The sequence below is a fragment of the Chlorocebus sabaeus genome, chromosome 7 (assembly GCF_047675955.1).
Source record: "Chlorocebus sabaeus isolate Y175 chromosome 7, mChlSab1.0.hap1, whole genome shotgun sequence".
In the NCBI taxonomy this organism is placed as follows: domain Eukaryota; kingdom Metazoa; phylum Chordata; class Mammalia; order Primates; family Cercopithecidae; genus Chlorocebus; species Chlorocebus sabaeus.
The window spans coordinates 17,281,963-17,301,446 of NC_132910.1; the positions used below are offsets into that span (position 1 = coordinate 17,281,963).

The following is a 19,484-nucleotide window of genomic DNA, read 5'->3' on the forward strand; positions in this document are numbered from 1 at the left end:
TTTGCTGTTCATGGCCATGTGTACCTGAATTTAAATGCCCTTGAAAATATGGGAGGATTGACCTTGTGTGAAACAAAAGTTTTAAAGTTATATTGTAAATTTCATTCACTTCACTCCATGCATTCATTTACACACAAACAGCATAACCTAGTGACAGACTGCAGACTATTAAAAATATAAAACATTAGATAGATAGATAGATAGATAGATAGATAGATAGATAGATAGATGTTCTCTTTTTTAGGAGTTCAGAACAGATACAAAGCAAAACAATCGCAATGCTGAATGTTACTAATATGTATCCATTCCTTCAGTGTTTACTGAAAGATTTCTGTAAAAATAGACAAATATGGAGGCTAAAGCAGGAAAAATGACCAGGACATAGGATGTGAGGTGAGTCTGGAAGGATACTTAAGACTGTGGCTGGCCGGGTGCCGTGGCTCATGCCTGTAATGCCAGCACCTTGGGAGGCCAAGGTGGGTAGATCACCTGAGGTCAGGAGTTCGAGACCAGCCTGACCAACATGGAGAAACCTCATCTCTACTAAAAATACAAATTAGTCGGGTGTGGTGGCACATGCCTGTAATCCCAGCTACTCGGGAGGCTGAGGCAGGAGAATTGCTTGAACCCGGGAGGCAGAGGTTGTGGTGAGCCGAGATGGTGCCATTGCACTCCAGTCTGGGCAACAAGAGCGAAACTCCATCTCAAGACTATGGCTCAGAGGAAGAGGCATTGAACTTGGAACTGGGAATGAACTGAAAGTGAATTTCAGCATGCGATATGCATAGATCATTCTTTGCACAAGCCACATCTTTTAGTGGCTCCACATGAACTTATCAAGCTAGGTCATAAGTTTACCTAGATGACACAGGCTTTGAATACCAACCTTAGGGATTTGGACTATAGGCGAAATAATATAGGGAAAACATTATTGTAGGAAAATAATCCTTTGGAGTCATCTAGGATGGATCACGAAGAGGAAAAGTCAAGAGGCAGAGGCAAGAAACTCAGTTAAGTCATTTTAGTGTTTCAGACTGCTGCAGTGATGAAAACTAAACTGAGTGCCATTAGAACAGAGGAAGGGATGATTTCTTGGAAACTCATATACTCATTAATGGATTATTTGTACACAGTGGTTTTTAAGTGGAATTTAGTTTAAAACATCACAAAAATTACCCATTTTTAAAATTACTTTTATGATACATTCAGGAATTGTAACACACTTCTTTTATAAAAACTTTCAATTTCTTCTCAAAAATTTTTGGTACAGAAGATACTCAGTGTTTCTGTATCTTATTACATCTTCATGGTTCAGAGCCAGAACATGTGTTTGATAACACATTATGTTGTATATATCTAAATGATTTCATAATGATTTGAAAAGTCACAAAAGCCACACAGCAAAGCTTGTAATTCTTCTAGTCATGAAAAATAAGAGCCTCTTTTGTGAGTTGAACTTTTTAGTCGTAGAGTTATGGAGGGTCATGGTTTAGTGTAACTGGTTGTCATTTATGTAATAAACCACATGGTTGATTACGATGTTGTAGATAAGCATAGTAGACTTTGCTCTGTATTAATGGCCTGCAAGGAAACAGGGAAGTCTTTAATCTTGGTAAGGTTTCATTCATCCCAAAGCACACTGCAGAGTGAACAATACTGGAAAAGCAGATGCAGAGGTAAGGCCTAAGTGAATATGTATTTTCTGAAAAATCAGGGGAGTCCTTTCTTTAAAATGTGACATAAATGTAATTTTATACTATGGCTATGTCATTTTGGTAGCTACATTTTCATGCCCCAGTAAGAAATCAAACATTCGCTTAAATTGGCAACCAGGATAATTTCCCTAAATCTTAAATTGAAAATTAAAATTTCTGCTTATTTGCTGTTAGTTTTTTTATATTATTGTGAATAAGTCAATTCATTTTCCTTTTCCAGGCATTATGAAAAACCTCTGTTTCAGAGTCATTACCATAGTTATAGGTCTTTATTTTACTAGAATAATGACAAATGCATCAAGAAAAAGTAATATTTTATTCAATTCTGAATGCCAATGGAATGAATATGTTCTGACAAATTGTTCTTTTACCGGAAAGCATGATATACCTGTGGACATACCACAAACAGCAGCCACTGTGGATGTAAGTTTCAGTTTCTTTAGAGTTATCTTACAGTTTCACATGAAAAAAGAAGAGTGGAAAATAAAACATCTGGACCTCAGTAACAATCTCATATCAAAAATAACCTTAAGCCCTTTTGCATACTTACATGCTTTGGAAGTGTTAAACCTCAGCAACAATGCCATCCACTCCCTCTCCTTGGATCTACTCAGTCCTAAGTCCTCATGGGTGAAACGCCACAGAAGCAGCTTCAGAAATAGGTTTCCATTGCTGAAGGTGCTCATTCTTCAAAGAAATAAACTCAGTGACACTCCCAAGGGTGAGTACAATTTTAACTAGGCAGAGAAACAATGCTTATGTGGAGTTGTTTCATGTTCATAAGAATTCCACATTTGTTTTCAGCTTCAAGGAGACAGCTGAAAGTAAAGCAATTTGATCAGAGTATGTATAATAAAGTTTCTTAGTGGCATTGGAAGTTATAGTGTGTGGAATTTACAGCTAATGAAATTTAGTCTCCCATTAATATATCTGACATTAATGTTATGTGCAGTTATCGAGACACTAGGAAGTATGTAAGTGCTAAATAATAATGAGTGATTCTAAGTTACCTACTTTGGTTATCATATATTTGTTAATATAGAAAAGCACTGAGCAATAACTAGTTCAACTATATTTAATATGTAATGCAATTCAAATTAAATGTCATATTCATAATATTTTTCTTCTTTGAGTACATTTTGCCTCAGTCTATCTAGTTGTCCTCCAAAAGTACAGCAGAAGTATCCTAATATTATATATTGGTATGTAAATCTTCTGGTTATCAAGTCAAAATCAGAATTCCTTATCCTACTTTCTAACAGGGTACTCCAAATAGCCTCCTATTATCATAAATTCTCATCTGACATTCAATAGTCTACATGTTGGAGACCTTAACAGTAAACACCAATGTTTTCTTTAGAAAATATATCAAGTTAATAAAGCAAAACTTCCTTTGCCCTTTTTATATTCCAGAGTGCTAGACAATTAATGTCCTTTCCTTGTTTGTTTCCAGGCTCATTCACTCTTTGCTAAGCACCTACTTTATATAAGACATTATACAAAAAAATGTATAAGGATATTGTTCTCTTTCTCCATTCCAAGTTGCATATATTTGGTTTTTCTTATTATCCAGTTCTGACATTTCATGTTTTTATTTTCATGCTCTTTCTCCAGCTTTGTTTTAAGCATCATTTTGGCAATAATAGCCTAGCAGGTATAGGAATTATTACAGTCACCATGTCAGCAGAATTGTTTGAGAAGGGTTGGAGTCTTCTGTCCCTGACCTTCTCCATAAAAGTAGTGTGTCATATTTTCAGTGTAAATGAAATGCATTTTATTTTATGATTTTTATTGTATTGTTTTTATTACAAGAAGAATACCTGTTACTTATACTGAAGAAAAATTTAAAGGGAAAAATTAAAGTCACTCATGTTATATATATTCTTCTAGTTTATTATTTATGCCTATTTGTACCTTTTTCTTTTAAAATTGGATCATACTGTCCATATTTCTTATTTGTATTTTCATATCGTAGAATATTTTAATATCTTTATATAATTAAGCCACCTCACAAATATTTCAAATAATTGAATAGTTTTTATATATGCATATATCATAACTGGTTTAATCAAGCACTAGGTTATTTCCAGGTTTTGTTTTTTGATAGACGTCATTATAGCTACATATAGACATGTAATATAACAAAAATTTTTAACTGGTATGGTAGATGTGAATCTCAATCCACAAACTTAAGTGTACTAGAGATATAACCTTCTATTGTCTGTAGTAACATAATTTCTGATTCTGAGCCCCCATTAGGGGGAGTCGTAGGGATACTTAACATCAGTCTTTCATCAGCTTTCCTCTGCCTTTGCCTGGATTTGTACCCAGCTCAAGAGTCGTATACTCGTAAGAAGTCATCAAGGTGTGAATGTTCCTTACCCCTGCTAGCCAGAGAATATTTCTTTTCAGTCTCTTCAGTTTGGAGAAAATTTCTTCTCCCTTTTTTTTTGTCTTCAAAACCCTCTGTCTGGCAAACACTTTCTTCTAAAGGTTTAGGGTTTTGGATAACGAAAGCCAGAAAGACTTGTAGACTCAGCTACTTTCTGCCTTGCCATGTGCCTTCCCTGGGACAATGAACATGGAGCCTAGTCTCTGTGTGAATGGAGAGAAAGAGCAAGAGGAAAATATAGGAAGGTAAGAGATTAACAGGTCAAAATATTATCCCACCACAAGAGTAAATAGGGAAGTGCTGAGTTTCTCTCCTTAAGGCAAATGAATTCCCCTGAGCTAACTGGGGATTAGGACTAATACAGTTCCACTTAAAGACCAAATATCCCTATAAATGCAGATACAGATCCATCTTCTTTTTTTGAGTTAAGCTTTTGCCTCCCAAAAGATCAAGAAAAATGTTCAACTTGAAGAGGAGGGGGAAAAAAGAAGTGAAGTGAGCAAATTCTATATCTGAAATTCTATTAAAATTCTAGCAAATTAAGTCATAGAGAGATGAATGAAAAGATATAAATGTTGGAAGTTCAGTGTAAGGCATGAGTCTGATTGGATATAATTCAGAGTCCTTTTATCTATAGTATTTTGTTATTTAAATTATTTTCCCATAATCATCATATTAGTTTTCACTAGGTTGAGTCTCCTCTAACAACTTTTCCTATTTTATGATTCTGTGACAATGGCTGGGTTGCTCTGACTTTGAAATCTCATTTTAAAGGGAACTGCTGGTAAGAGAGAGATGCTGCCTAGGGCATACCCTATTTTTGGCCTATTTCTTTGTTCTTTAATTCGTCACTCTAAGTCTATTTATAGGTGACATCTGGATAAGATAAGATTTACTCATTGGATCATTGTGAGGATTAAATGAAAAAATATATCTCAAAGACCTAACTTAACATGGTATTTGGCATAATAAACTGTCATAATTTAAATATGTGAAAAGTACTTCAGAATCTTGTCTGACGATTTATCTTGGAAATACTAGTTTTTATTATTCTCTTGTCATAAATTGAGAATAACAGTGTATTTAGAAACAAATAATTAATTTTTATCTAAATCTCAAGTTTTTGTTTGTTTTTTGAGGTGCAGTTTCACTCTTGTTGCCCATGCTGGAGAGCAATGGCATGATCTCGGCTCCCTGCAACCTCCGCCTCCCGGGTTCAAGTGATTCTTCTGCCTCAGCCTCGCAAGTACCTGGGATTACAGGCATGTGCCACCACACGTCGCTAATTTTGTATTTTTAGGAGAGAGGGGCTCCTCCATGTTGGTCAGGCTGGTCTCAAACTCCTGATCTCATGTGATCCGCAGGCCTCAGCGTACCGAAGTGCTGGGATTAGAGGCATGAGCCACCGTGCCCGGCGTCAAATTATTTTTTAAAATGTTAAACAATTATTGCAGTAGTAGCCCGCTATAATTCATGAGCAGATAATTATTTGTGTCTGACTATATAGGCACTTGCATTCATCTAAAATAATAATAATAAATTAGGGACATCTCAGAAAGCAACAGTCAAGCAACCTTCATAACTATGTACCACATATTTTAAAATGGGGACTGTTTCTAGAACCAATGAAAAGTTTCTTTCACTCAGGAAAGCCCACTTTTGTAAGGGCGAGATATCACACGAACTAACCCTGTCTTCAGAGTCAGTTGTGGTGTCATCAATAAGCTTCATGTTGGGAAAACGCCCAGAAGAGGTGCTGGCCAATGCAATTTATAAAACAGAAGCCAACCATGAATTTAATCTTAATAATGCTTCCACCTTCCTCCCATATTTTTGGAGTATAGCATCAATAATTGAAAAACTAGTTTTAAAACATGAAAACAATGGGATCGGTCACTGGTTAATCTGTCTTGCCTTCATCAAGCAGTATTTTTGGAGTGCTCACAGAGTAACTGGAAATGTAGCAGGAACAACATCTTGTTGGGATTCCAGTTAGGTTGATAGACCAAATGTAGCAGCCTCACATTAACCAACTAAGTTCCAGAACCCAAGAGATAAATGTGTTAGAAATAAGATGAAATAGAACCTAACATTTGAAACTGGTGGAATTAAAAAAAAAAAAACAAAAAAAAAACACAATGTATTATTAAAAAGTAAAGTATATTATGTTCCTTTATTCATAGAAAATTAAAGATTTCATCCTGATTGCTACTGGATTATGGAATTATCAATAAGCAATGTACTGAAAACTAATTCAGGTTCTAAAGAAACAAAAAGTATATAAGACACTAAACTAAGAAGGCAAGGCCTTTGGCTCACCTACATAATTTGACCACAGTAAGATCTGACCTAATGAATCAAATATCTTACCCAGGACCATTCTAGACTCTATTCCAATTCTTACTGCTCTTTGGACTAAAAGCCACAATCCCTGAATATTGTTGTTTTATGTTATCAGGTTATCACACTTGGGAGAGCACTTAAGAAGTTCATAGTACAGAGGGTGTATTTACTAAGTGTAATGTCCGAGTGTCCTTTCTGTGGCCTTTTTTTTCTGATAGATCATTTCTTGGAAATAATAAAACTGCCTCTGGTCACTTAAATGCAAAGGCTAATAAAATTCCTGCCTACTGTGGCCTTTGTAATCTTTAGAAAGCAGTTCAATAAATAATTCCCTTTCCACAAAGTACCTCTATGTTTTCCTCCCGGCATTCAACTCTCCTCTCTTGAAACATAAAATCTACCCCTGATGTTCAAGCCCCAGCCATGAATGCACCATACAGCCTCTTTCACTCATTTGACTACCCTCTGAACATTGGCTCACCAAGCAAAAATATTAAAAGAACACATTTTCCCATTGAGAAGTGCAATCAAGTACCATGCAAGAGTTTTCTTAAATTTTCCAACTCCATCTTGAGAGACCCTAAACAAACCAGGTTATCTGAAGGACCAAACCAGTTCCCTTAAAAAAAAAAAAAAAAAAATCTTAATTATCTAAAATTGAAAGTAAAGGAAAAGTTTTCATCCAGGAGGAGTAACTGAACTTCCTGGTCTTTATTCTCATCTCCAGAAGAAATGCACCTTCCTCTTGCAAAATCTCGGCTTGGTATTATGAGGGGAGTTAAATAAGAGGATTCTCTAATAACTGCATTCAAAATCAAAATCACCCTCTCCCCCACATGCTTGGGTATATTCAGTTCCCATTCTTTTTATTTACTAATTTTTTTTTCTTTTTTTAGACGGAGTCTCACTCTTGTCACCCAGGCTGGAGTGCAATGGCATGGTTACAGCTCACTACAACTTCCGCCTCCTGGGTTCAAGAGATTCTCCTGCCTTAGCCTTCCATGTAGCTGGGATTACGGGCGCCTGCCACCACACCCAACTTTTTTTTTTTTTTTTTTTTTTGTATTTTTAGTAAAGATGGAGTTTCACCATGTTGGCCAGGCTGGTTTTGAACTCCTGACCTCAAGTGATCCACCTGCCTCAGCCTCCCGAAGTGCTGGGATTACAGGCATCAACCACCGTCCTCAGCCTATTTACTCTTATAATTCTTTTACACATCTTATATTACTCTATTTACTTGTTTATTGACCTTAAACAAGTCACTTAACCTAAAAAAGCTTCCTGGTCCTTATCTTTAACTAGGAATAATTATATGTATAGGGTTGGTGTGAGGGTTAGAGACAGTGTATATCAAGACTGTAACACATAGAGTGATGATACATGTAAAACATCTCTCATAGTGCCTGGCACACGACAGGTGTTCAAAAGCGTTAGTTCCTCTTTAGTGCCACTTGATTGTCCTGAGTCTTTAATTCTGTATTTCCCGCCCTGGTCTTTACTATAATGGTAACTTCCTTGATTTCAGGCACAATAGATAATTAAAGGGGTTTCTCATTCTCTGTCTTCAGATGTTTAGAGTATTTGCCAACAGTCTTGGTGCCTCTGTTGATATTAATATAGATCTGCATAATATTGGAAGCCCCTGCTCTTCCTTTTTCTGAGCACTTTCTGATCTGTCCTCTGACTCTCTGAACTACATTGACTCATGAAACCATCACCACTGCCAAGATAATGAACTATCTGTTACCCCAAAAGCTTCCTCATCCCCCTTTGTAATCTATCTTTTCCACCCATCCCTTCTCCCCAACCCAGGTAACGACTGATCTTTCTGTTTCGTTATAGATTCACTTGCATTTCTATAATTTTATGTAAAAGGCATTATATAATATGTACTTTTATTTTTGGTCTAACTTCTTTTTTCAGCATAATTATCTTGAGACTTATCCATGTCATTGTGTATATTAAAAGTTCATTCCTACTAAAAACAGAATTACAGTTCGACCTAGCACACCCCTTAGTGGGTGTATATGCAAAGGAAAAATAAATCGTTCTACAAAAAAGACACATGCACTCATATGTTCATCACAGCACCAATCACAATAGCAATTACATGGAATCAACCTAGGTGCCCATCAACAGTGGACTGGATAAAGAAAATGTGGTACATATACATCATGGACTCCTACAGAACTCTAAAGAAGAAGGAAATCATGTCCTTTGCAGCAACGTGGATGTAGCTGCAGGCCATTATCCTAAGCAAAGTAATGAAGGAACAGAAAGCCAAGTACCATATATTCTCACTTATAAGTGGGAACTAAATCTTGGGTTCAAACAGACATAAAGATGGGAACGATAGACACTGGGGACCACTAGAAGGAGGAGGAGGGTGGGAGGAGGGAGACTAAAGCTGAAAATCTACCTATTGAGTACTGTGCTCACTACCTGGCAGCATCAGGCAATATACCTATGTAACAAACCTGCACATGTACTCTCAAATAAAAGTTGACATTATTTAAAAAAATAAGACAAAAAGAAAAACTTCTGTGAACTGTGGGGAAAAAGTTCATTCCTTTTCATTGCTGTGTAGAATTCCATCTTGAGGATTCATTTATCTGTTGATGGACACTTAGGTTGTGTTTTTAACTATTAAAAATAAAGCTGCTAGATCTTTCATAAATGCTGTATGCCAGGTTAATGAAATTCTCTCTATTCCCAGTTTGCCCAGGACCTTTTCTGGATCCATTGAGATGATCATATGGGGTTTTTTCCAGTCTGTTAATTTGGAGAATTGTGTTTTCTAATATTAAATCAACTTTGCATTCCTGGGATGAATTCTATTTTGTCATGATTTATTATCTTTTTTTATATATTTTAGATTCAATTTGCTAAAATTTTAAGAATTTTTACATCTGTGTTCGTGAGGAATATTGGGTTATTATTTTCTTTTGCTATATTGTTGATGTCTAGTTTTGGTATTAGAGTAATGCGGGCCTCATAAAATGAGTTGGGAGATATTTATTCCTCTTCCGTCTTCTGGAAGTGTTTGTTTAGAATTGGCTTTATTTCTTCCATAAATGTGTCATAGAATTCCCCAGTGAAGCTATCTGAACAGGAGTTTTTTTCATAGAAGGTATTTAATTACAAGTTTACTTTCATTAATAGATGCAGGGGTATTCACATTATTGCTTTTTGAGTGAGTATTGGTAGTTTATTAGCATAAAGCTGTTCACAATGTTTCATTATCCTTTTAATATCTGTAGACTCTGTAGTAATGCTACCTCTCTTATTATTGATACTGATAATTTATATCTTATCTTTTCTGATCAGCCTGACTAGAAGTCTTTTTAAATCAATTTTATTGTTGTTAAAGAACCAGCTTTTGGTTTTATTGATTTTTCTCTATTATTTTTACATTTTCTACTTTATTTCTTCTCTGGTCTTTATTATTTCCTTTCTTCTGCTTACTTTCAATTTCATTCATTCTTGCAAGTTTCTTAAAGGAGAAGCTGAAGTCAATGACTTGAGGCATTTCTTCTTTAATAGGCATTTAGTGCAATTTAATAATAAATTAGTAATTTCCCTCTAAAAATGGTTTGGCTACATCCCACAAATTTTGATATGTGATGTTTTCATTTTTAATTGAGTCAAAATACTTTATTTCTATTTTGATTTTTCTTTGTACCATGGGTTATTTAGAAGTGTGTTATGAATATCCAATAATCTATGGATATCCTACAGTTCTAGCTTTGGGGTTTCCAATATATATCTTAAGATCACAGTCTATTTTTATTTAGTATTATACTACTTGCCTATAACATAAGAACCTTACAATGGCGTTCTCCCATTTTTTCCCCTCTTCTGTCCTTTGTGCAAGTATTGTCCTACATTTTACCCCATATATGTTATAATTTCCACAATATGTTTTTACTGTCTTTGCTTCTCACTGTTGCTTTTAAAGAAACTTAAATATAAGAAAAAATATTTAAATTAATGTACTTTAATTTAATTTAAATTAATGTACTTTAATTTAATTTAAATTAATGTACAAATTTCTGGAGCTCTTTGTTCCTTTCTTATATCCAGACTTCCATCTGGTTTCATTGTTCTTCTAAAGGACTTCCTTGAACATTTTTTCTAGTCTGGGTCTTCTCCTGATGAATGCTTTCAAATCTTCATTGAAAAGGTCTTTATGTGCCTTTGTTTTTCAAGTATATTTTTACTCAATAAGGAATTCTAGGCTGACCTTTTTAAAGATTTTCAGTTTGTTTAAATGTTGCTCCATTATTTTGAATTTGCATTATTTCCAATAAGAAATCTACTCTCATCCTTATCTTTATTCTTTTTATAGTGTTCCTGATATACACTCAATTTAAATTTTTGGCAATCAAATGTACTAATATTTTCCTTCATAATTTCTTTTTTTTAATCTTCAAAAACAGCTTTCCCCATGTGCAACTACACCAATATTTTATTTATATGTGCCTTAATTCCATGGATGGCAAAATTGTCAGAGAAGATTTTTCAGGCGTATTATACTTATAATCCAACTGGAATTTACTTTGTTGTGTGGAGATTATAATAATGTCTGCAGCGGATCGCTGGAATTCACCCAGGTCAAATTATTTAATCAGGAGCTCTTTTCCTGAAAACTTGATATCAGAGCATCTCATCTCCACTAGTCAGGGCCAGCTAGGTATCATGACCTGAATTTTCTGCAGACCAGAGTTGGGGAGCCATCTTCGATTCTAGCCTATCAAACAGATTCTGTCTTCATCTTCATCCTAGCATCAGCCCATTCACAAGATAGTGTCAGAACTTAACAGAACTTAATCCAGCATAATTCACACATAGTCACTTGAGGCTAGTAGAACTCCTGCCAGATCTCACTAAACAACTTCGATTCTATACATTAAAAAAAAAAAAAAATGACAGTCAAGAGCTCTAATCCTTCTCTAATATAGTTAATTGTTATCCCTCAAGGGCTCATCCCTATTATCTTGAAAGTTACACATGGGTCCCAGTCTGTTCCACAAGGCCCTCATTTGGACCAGCAGTCTACCAGGCCATGTTATTTTAATGACACTAGCAGAAACCAAGAAAGCAAGCCCTGCCACATAAGCGTGTTTCAGATCTTTGCTCACACCACCTCTGCTGCCATTCCTTTGGCCAAAGCAAATTACATGGCCAGACTCAACTCAGTGGGATGGGGAAGTGTATTTGGCCCACAGAACAATGAATATTTGATGAACAATCATCCAAACTAATGGACCTGGCTTCCACTGAACTCCAAAAGCTTGAAGATCATAGTAATCAAAGACATGTCTCAATTCCAGCTATGAGAAACCATTTTTAAGGAATGTAATAAGCATGGAGGCCTTAAGTGATTTTCTTGGGTCACATCAAAAGTCACAAACAGGGCTGAGAGCAGTGGTTCACACCTGTAATCCCAACACTTTGGGAGGCCAAAGTGGGAGGATTGCTTGAGGCCAGAAGTTTGAGACCAGCCTGGGCAACATGGTGAGATTCTATCTCTACAAAAAATTAAAAGAAAAAAAATAATAGCCAGACATAGTGGCATACACCTGTAGTCCAAGCTACTCTGAAGGCTGAGGCAAGAGAATTGCTTGAGCCCAGGAGCTCGAGGTTACAGTAAGCTATGATTGTGCCATGGCGCTTTAGCCTGGTGACAGAGCAAGATCCTGTCTCAAAACAGAACCAAACAAAAACTCACAAATAAAGGTGGAATAAACCTCAGTCCCTTAAGTTCCTCTCCAGCACCCTGTTACTCCGTGACACAAGCAGATTAACTAAGCAACCCCCAATACATCTGGCAATTTCATTATGTACTCCATGACCCAGACCACCCTTTTGTGGCTTTGAGGGAGGGTTGTTTGTTTTTATTTGTTTTTAGTTAATAAAAGATGGGCGTGGTTAAGGGTAATGGTTAAGAGATCTGGGTTTTGATTCCAGCTCCACCCACCATGGTGTTGAGAAAGTTCTTAACTTTGCTGAACCTAGTTTTTTTTCGTTTGTAAAATGTTGATAACTCCTCAGGCTTTGTGAAGGTTAAAAGGAGATGTTTGTGAAATGCTTAGAGCATAAAGAGTACACAATTAGGAGTTTAAAAATAATTTCTTCCGTCACTTTAAAGCTAGGCATGATCGCTGCCTCCACTGAGCTCCTAGGGCACTTAACTCAATTCAATTAAGCACTGAGATATTTTAGGAATCATGAGTTTGCATCCCTATATAGGCCAGGCAGGTATCATGAAAATGTTAAGAAAGCTGTAGCTTCTTTCATATTGGTGTCTTATTTTGCATTTTTTTCTGACAGACCCATATGCTTGCATATTAAGAGATGTAGGAATATGCTTCTATGCACAAAGAAACATTTTTCTCCAGAGGTTATGTTCAAAATATTTAACAACTGGCCTTCAGCCTGGGCTCCACAGTTGGATGCCTCCTGGCTGTAGTGCTGGAGCCAGGTGCAGCTGGACCGGGGGCAAGGAGAAGTTAGACTGAAGTAAGTGCTCAGGGCAGCAGCGTAGTGCACAGGGACTTCGACAATGGTCATTTCCAAACCAATATGGAAATATTTTTTACCAGAATAAGCTGAATATGTCTTACTTCTCTCTCATTAAAAAAAAAAAAAAAAAAAAAAGTCTTCTTGGCCTATCCTTTGTTTTCCTGTTTTTTTGTCATTGTCGTTGTTGTTGTTTTTTGTTTGTTTGTTTTTGAGACGGAGTCTCACTCTGTTACCCTAGCTGGAGTACAGTGGTATGGATCTCGACTCACTGCAACCTCTGCCTCCCAGACTCAAACACTACCACACTGGCTAATTTTTGTATTTTTAGTAGAGATAGGGTTTCACCACGTTGCCCAGGCTGGTCTTGAACTCCTGACCTCAAGTGATTCATCCACCTCAGCCTCCGAAGTGCTGGGATTACAGGCATCATCCACTGTGCCCAGTCTGTTTTCTTGTTTTTGACAGAGACATGAGTACAAAGAAATGATAATCTTCTATAAGCTCATACCCCCGTCGACAGCAGGCAGCCTTCATTCAGCTCCAGCCAAATGTCATCTTGTGCCAATTAGAACTTCCAGTTTTCTTAAGAGAAGCCAGAAATGCAAATTTTTATTGAATTTTTAATGTCAGTACAATGATTTTTAAATCTCTATGCAAGCCAGACATGGTGGCCTCTGGCCTATTGAATGTATACTATATTCCACCAAGCATTGCAAAAGTTCAAAGATGTGAATTCTGCCCTGAGAGGACTCGATCATCTGATAGGCAAACAAACAAATAAAAATTAATTTTATGGTCGGACGGTCCATGTGATGAACTACTCTGTATAACTAATAACTTTACCTTGAGTTTATGTCTTATCATTGGATCAGATTAAACTCTTTTAAGAGTAAATATTCTATGTTGTCCATGCTTGTCCTCAGCACTGACTTCCTTGCCCATAATGTTTTGATCGATTCGTTGTCCTGATGATCTCCTGCGTAGCATGTATACAATTAAATGAACATATGACAATCTTGATGATGCAGCCATTTCAATTAAGTCATCTCCCTGTATAATCAATCTTACAATAAGTAGCTTGCAGACAGTAGGCAAGGAATAAAGCCTCCTGTAATTGAACCAACCTGATCTTGTTCTGTTGATTAAAGACACAGGCTACGTGCAAGAACAGAGCAGAAGGAAATGTAAAAATGCAAACATTTCCTTCTGAAACCCATATGGGAAATGAAATTTGAGAGACAGCTATGACTAGCACCTCCTTCTGAACCTTTATTTATTTTCAGTGCCAAATGGACCTCCTGATTACTCTCTGAAATCAAGTGAAATACAAAGGCAGAGACCAAAATTCAATTTGATTATTTTGCTGGAAAACAAAATCTAGCTACAACTTACTACATTTGGAAAACACAAGAATGCCTAGGAAATAGTCATAATATCAACAATAAGTAGCTACAAGAAAGGACATGGCTACAAAATAGCATAAGACAGTGGGGTGTGGTGGCTCATGCCTGTAATCCCAGTATTTTGGGAGGCCAAGGCGGTGGATCACTTGAGGTCAGGAGTTCAAGACCAGCCTGACAAACATGGTGAAACCCCGTCTCTACCAAAAATACAAAAAAAGAAATTAGCCTGGCATGGTGGCAGGCACTTTTAATCCCAGTTACTTGGGAGGCTGAGGCAGAAGACTCACTTGAACCTGGGAGGTGGAAGTTGCAATGAGTGGGGATTGTGGCACTGCACTCCAGCCTGGGTGACAGAGTGAGACTCTGCCTCAGAAAAAAATAGAATAAGAAAAATCTTAAAACTAGAAGAATTTATCCATGTAAATAAAGCATCAAAACAACTTTTTTCCTCTATTGTTTAGCAAGATTATTTAGTTTTTCTATATAGTTCAGTCAAATAAATATTTTTCATATCTTTCAATCAAGGTTATATTTTTAACTGATTCTCTTATTTTATTTTATTTTTTTCAGGCTTAATTCACTTTATTTTTCTTGTATAAAAAACCCTATGTTGTAGCCACAGCTGGAGCCTGGGTCCGCTGCACGGAGACTCTGGTGTGGGTCTTGACAAGGTGGTCAGTGAATTCCTGATAGGGAGACTTGGTAAACACAGTCTCCTTCCAGAGGTCAGGGGTCAGGTAGCTGTAGGTCTTAGAGATGGCATCAAACATGGCCTTGGTGAAGTTGCCCAGGGTGGCAGTGCAGCCCCGGGCTGAGGTGTAGCAGTCATCTATACCAGCCATCATGAGCAGCTTCTTGGGCACAGGCACTGAGAGGATGCCAGTGCCCCTGGATGCAGGGATGAGGCGCACCAGCACAGAGCCACAGCAGCCTGTCACCTTGCAAGGGACAGTGTGGGGCTTGCCAGTCTTGTTCCCCCAGTAGCCTCTGTGCATGGGGACAATGGAGAGTTTGGCCAGGATCATGGCCCCACGGATGGCGGTGGCCACCTCCTTAGAGCACTTAACACCCAGGCCGACGTGGCCATTGTAGTCCCCCATAGCAACAAAGGCCTTGAACCTGGTGGGCTGGCCAGCACGGGTCTGCTTCTGCACCGGCATAATCTTCAAAACCTCATCCTTGAGAGAAGCCCCCAAGAAAAAGTCAATGATCTCAGATTCCTTAATGGGCAGGGAGAAGAGGTAGATCTCCTCCAGGGACTTGATCTTCATGTCCTTGACCAAGCGGCCCAGCTTGGTGACGGGCATCCACTCCTTATCCTTGGCCTTGCCTCTGCGAGCTCAGCGGCCTCGGCCGGGACCCCGTCCACAGCCGGGACCCCAGCCCCGGATGCCACTGCCAAAACCTCCGCGGAAGCCACCGCCCTTCCCCACCCCAGGGCCACCAGGGCCTCCAGGCCGCCCCTCCGCTGCACCGGCATCATCTGCCATTTGGTGTTTTCTTGGAGAAGAAGTGATTCTCTTATTTTAAAAGTAGTACATGCTCATTGAAAGAAAGAATTCAAAAGTGTTCAAAACAACGTTTCTTTTCTTTTTTTTTTTAATTTATTTTTTATTATTATTATACTTTAAATTCTAGGGTACATGTGCATAACGTGCAGGTTTGTTACATATGTATACTTGTACCATGTTGGTGTGCTGCACCCATCAACTCGTCACCACCCATCAACTCGTCATTTACATCAGGTATAACTCCCAATGCAGTCCCTCCCCACTTCCCCCTCCCCATGATAGGCCCCAGTGTGTGATGTTCCCCTTCCCAAGTCCAAGTGATCTCATTGTTCAGTTCCCACCTATGAGTGAGAACATGCGGTGTTTGGTTTTCTGTTCTTGTGATAGTTTGCTAAGAATGATGGTTTCCAGCTGCATCCATGTCCCTACAAAGGACACAAACTCGTCCTTTTTTATGGCTGCATAGTATTCCATGGTGTATATGTGCCACATTTTCTTAATCCAGTCTGTCACTGATGGACATTTGGGTTGATTCCAAGTCTTTGCTATTGTGAATAGTGCCGCAATAAACATACGTGTGCATGTGTCTTTATAGCAGCATGATTCTTTTCTTATCCCTCTTCACTTCCCTCAATCATCCTAGTCCTAAGTGTAACTATTAGTAGTTGAGTTTATCTCCTGCCAGACCTTTTCTTGCTCACTCAAAATCTATGTATGTGTTTGCATATGGCTCTTTTTCCCAAGGACATTGACTTATACTCTATACTATTCTGTACTTAACTGTTTTCTTCCTGTTCAGTCAGTTTACATGTTGATCTGTCTCATTATCCTTTGAGATTACATATTATTTCATAGTATTAATATACTATACTTTGTTTAGCAATACCTCAGTTGAGAACTCTTAATGTTGTCTCCAATTTTTCAACATTACAAACAGTGCTGCAGTAAATTTCACCAGTTTAGATTTTAACTTACTTTTTCATTTTAACAGGACTGTGGAAACTGAAGTCATTGCAGAGTTTGGATCTGTCATTCGATGGGATATTGCAAATAGGGTGGTCTGATTTTCACAACTGCCTGCAACTGGAGAATCTCTATTTAAAGAGAACCAAGATATTCAAAATTCACCCACAAGCCTTCAAGGACCTCAAAAAATTACAGGTTCTAAAATCATTTTTATAATATTTGAATAAGGAAGACACATGGGCAATTACATTAGAAGCATATTTCTGTTGAAGAGTTTCTTCATGTCCAGTAGTACTGGCTATTAATCAAAAACTGTTAGTCTATTTTAAGATCCCTTAAAGAGCTCAAGTCTCTTTCTTGCCTCAAAAATCAAAGGCCACAATAAGGGACATGAATTTTACTCCAACATAATACTCAACATCAAGAATTGACACATTATTTTTCTAAGTGAAATTATATCCAACTCCTACATTCCACTTACCAGTTGGCAAGAAATTAAATCTTAGTTATTAGTAAGGCTGTCTCCTTAAGCTACAAGATTGGTGAAAGGTCTCAGGGGTCTTATGCAATATGGAACGCTTGGGGAGGCCCCTGTAAACCAACCTGGCTGATGCTAAGATGTCAACGACCCAGGACTAGATGGGCCTCTGAAACCCAGTGACCCTGTTGCTTCCATTTCAAAATTGGACACAAAACAATAAAAATGATAATGATAATATTTCCCTACTTGTATAGCACATGTGCCACATGTAGTTCTAAATGTCCAAACCCATACTGGGGAGATTTATGTCACATTTTGGCCCCATAGTTCCTGTCTCTGGCACATTGCAGTTAATCTCCCAAGGTGCCAATAGCTGTAAGCATAAGGAACTCCTGAAGCCCTGTTCTAGGTCTGGCAGCTTCAGCCCCTTCTCCTCCAAGAACTTTTCTCCACACCCTTCCCTTTGGGAGAATGTTGTAAAATCTCCTCTCACTGGTGCTTTAGCAACACCGGAGTGGCCTGCAGTGTAGCACTACGAGATGGTTTGGAAGAGTCTTTAGTCCTCCATCTCCATAACCTCCACCACAACTCCCATTCTTTATATAGGCCAGCATCATTCAATAGAAACATAGAATGTGAGCCACACATGCAATTTTAAGTGTTAGATGTTAGTAGCTAGAGTGAAATGTTTTAAATGTTAGTAGCTAGACTGAAAAAGTTAAAATACACAAGTGAATTTCATCTTAGTGGTGTTATTTACTGAATATTATATTTTACATGTCATCAATATAGAAATTATTAACGAAATATTTTATATCCCCCTTTTTATTACACTTTAAGTTCTATGGTACATGTGCACAACGTGCAGGTTTGTTACATATGTATACATGTGCCATGTTGGTGTGCTGCATCCATTAATTTGTCATTTACATTAGGTATATCTCTTAATGCTATCCCTCCCCCTTCCCCCCCTCCCCACAATAGCACCCAGTGTGTGATGTTCCTCTTCCTGTGTCCAAGTGATCTCATGGTTCAGTTCCCACCTCTGAGTGAGAACATGCAGTGTTTGGTTTTCTGTTCTTGCGATAGTTTGCTGAGACTAATGGTTTCCAGCTGCATCCATGTCCCTACAAAGGACAGGAACTCATCCTTTTTTATGGCTGCATAGTATTCCATGGTGTATATGTGCCACATTTTCTTAATCCAGTCTGTCACTGATGGGCATTTGGGTTGATTCCAAGTCTTTGTTATTGTGAAGAGTGCCACGATAAACATATGTGTGCATGTGTCTTTATAGCAGCATGACTTCTAATCCTTTGGGTATATCCCCAGTAATGGGATGGCTGGGTTAAATGGTAGTTCTAGTTCTAGATCCTTGAGGAATCACCATACTGTTTTCCATAATGGTTGAACTAGTTTACAATCCCACCAACAGTGTAAAAGTGTTCCTATTTCTCCACATCCTCTCCAGCACCTATTGTTTCCTGATTTTTTAATGATTGCCATTCTAACTGGTGTGAGATGATATCTCATTGTGGTTTTGATTTGCATTTCTCTGATGGTGAGTGATGATGAGCATTTTTTCACATGTCTGTTGGCTGTATGAATGTCTTCTTTTGAAAAGTGTCTGTTCATGTCCTTTGCCCACTTTTTGATGGGGTTGTTTGTTGTTTTCTTGTAAATTTGATTGAGTTCTTTATAGGTTCTGGGTATTAGCCCTTTGTCAGATGAGTAGATTGCATCAATTTTCTCCCATTCTGTAGGTTGCCTGTTCACTCTGATGGTAGTTTCTTTTGCTGTGCAGAAGCTCTTTAGTTTAATTAGATCCCATTTGTCAATTTTGACTTTTGTTGCCATTGCTTTTGGTGTTTTGGACATGAAGTCCTTGTCCATGCCTATGTCCTGAATGGTGTTACCTAGGTTTTCTTCTAGGGTTTTTATGGTTTTAGGTCTCTAATAGATCTTGAATTAATTTTCATATAAGGAGTAAGGAAAGGATCCAGTTTCAGCTTTCTACTTATGGCTAGCCAATTTACCAGCACCATTTATTAAATAGGGAATCTTTTCCCCTTTTCTTGTTTTTGTCAGGTTTGTCAAAGATCAGATGGCTGTAGATGTGTGGTATTATTTCTGACGGCTCTATTCTGT

The 19,484-nt window shown here is 37.7% G+C and overlaps 1 protein-coding gene and 1 pseudogene across 1 annotated transcript in view; one reads left to right on the forward strand and one right to left on the reverse strand.

Moving 5' to 3' along the window:
- Nucleotides 1-1,832: 1,832 nt before the first annotated feature.
- The window catches only part of LRRC66 (leucine rich repeat containing 66), a 30,372-nt gene continuing 12,720 nt past the window's right edge, over nucleotides 1,833-19,484 (forward strand). The window contains exons 1-2 of the mRNA XM_007998732.3: nucleotides 1,833-2,436; nucleotides 16,881-17,050. Of these exons, the coding sequence (XP_007996923.3) occupies nucleotides 1,941-2,436; nucleotides 16,881-17,050 (666 nt within the window). The 5' untranslated portion in view covers nucleotides 1,833-1,940. The remainder of the gene's footprint in view (nucleotides 2,437-16,880; nucleotides 17,051-19,484) is intronic.
- LOC103235703 (small ribosomal subunit protein uS5 pseudogene) lies at nucleotides 14,933-15,889 on the reverse strand (annotated as a pseudogene).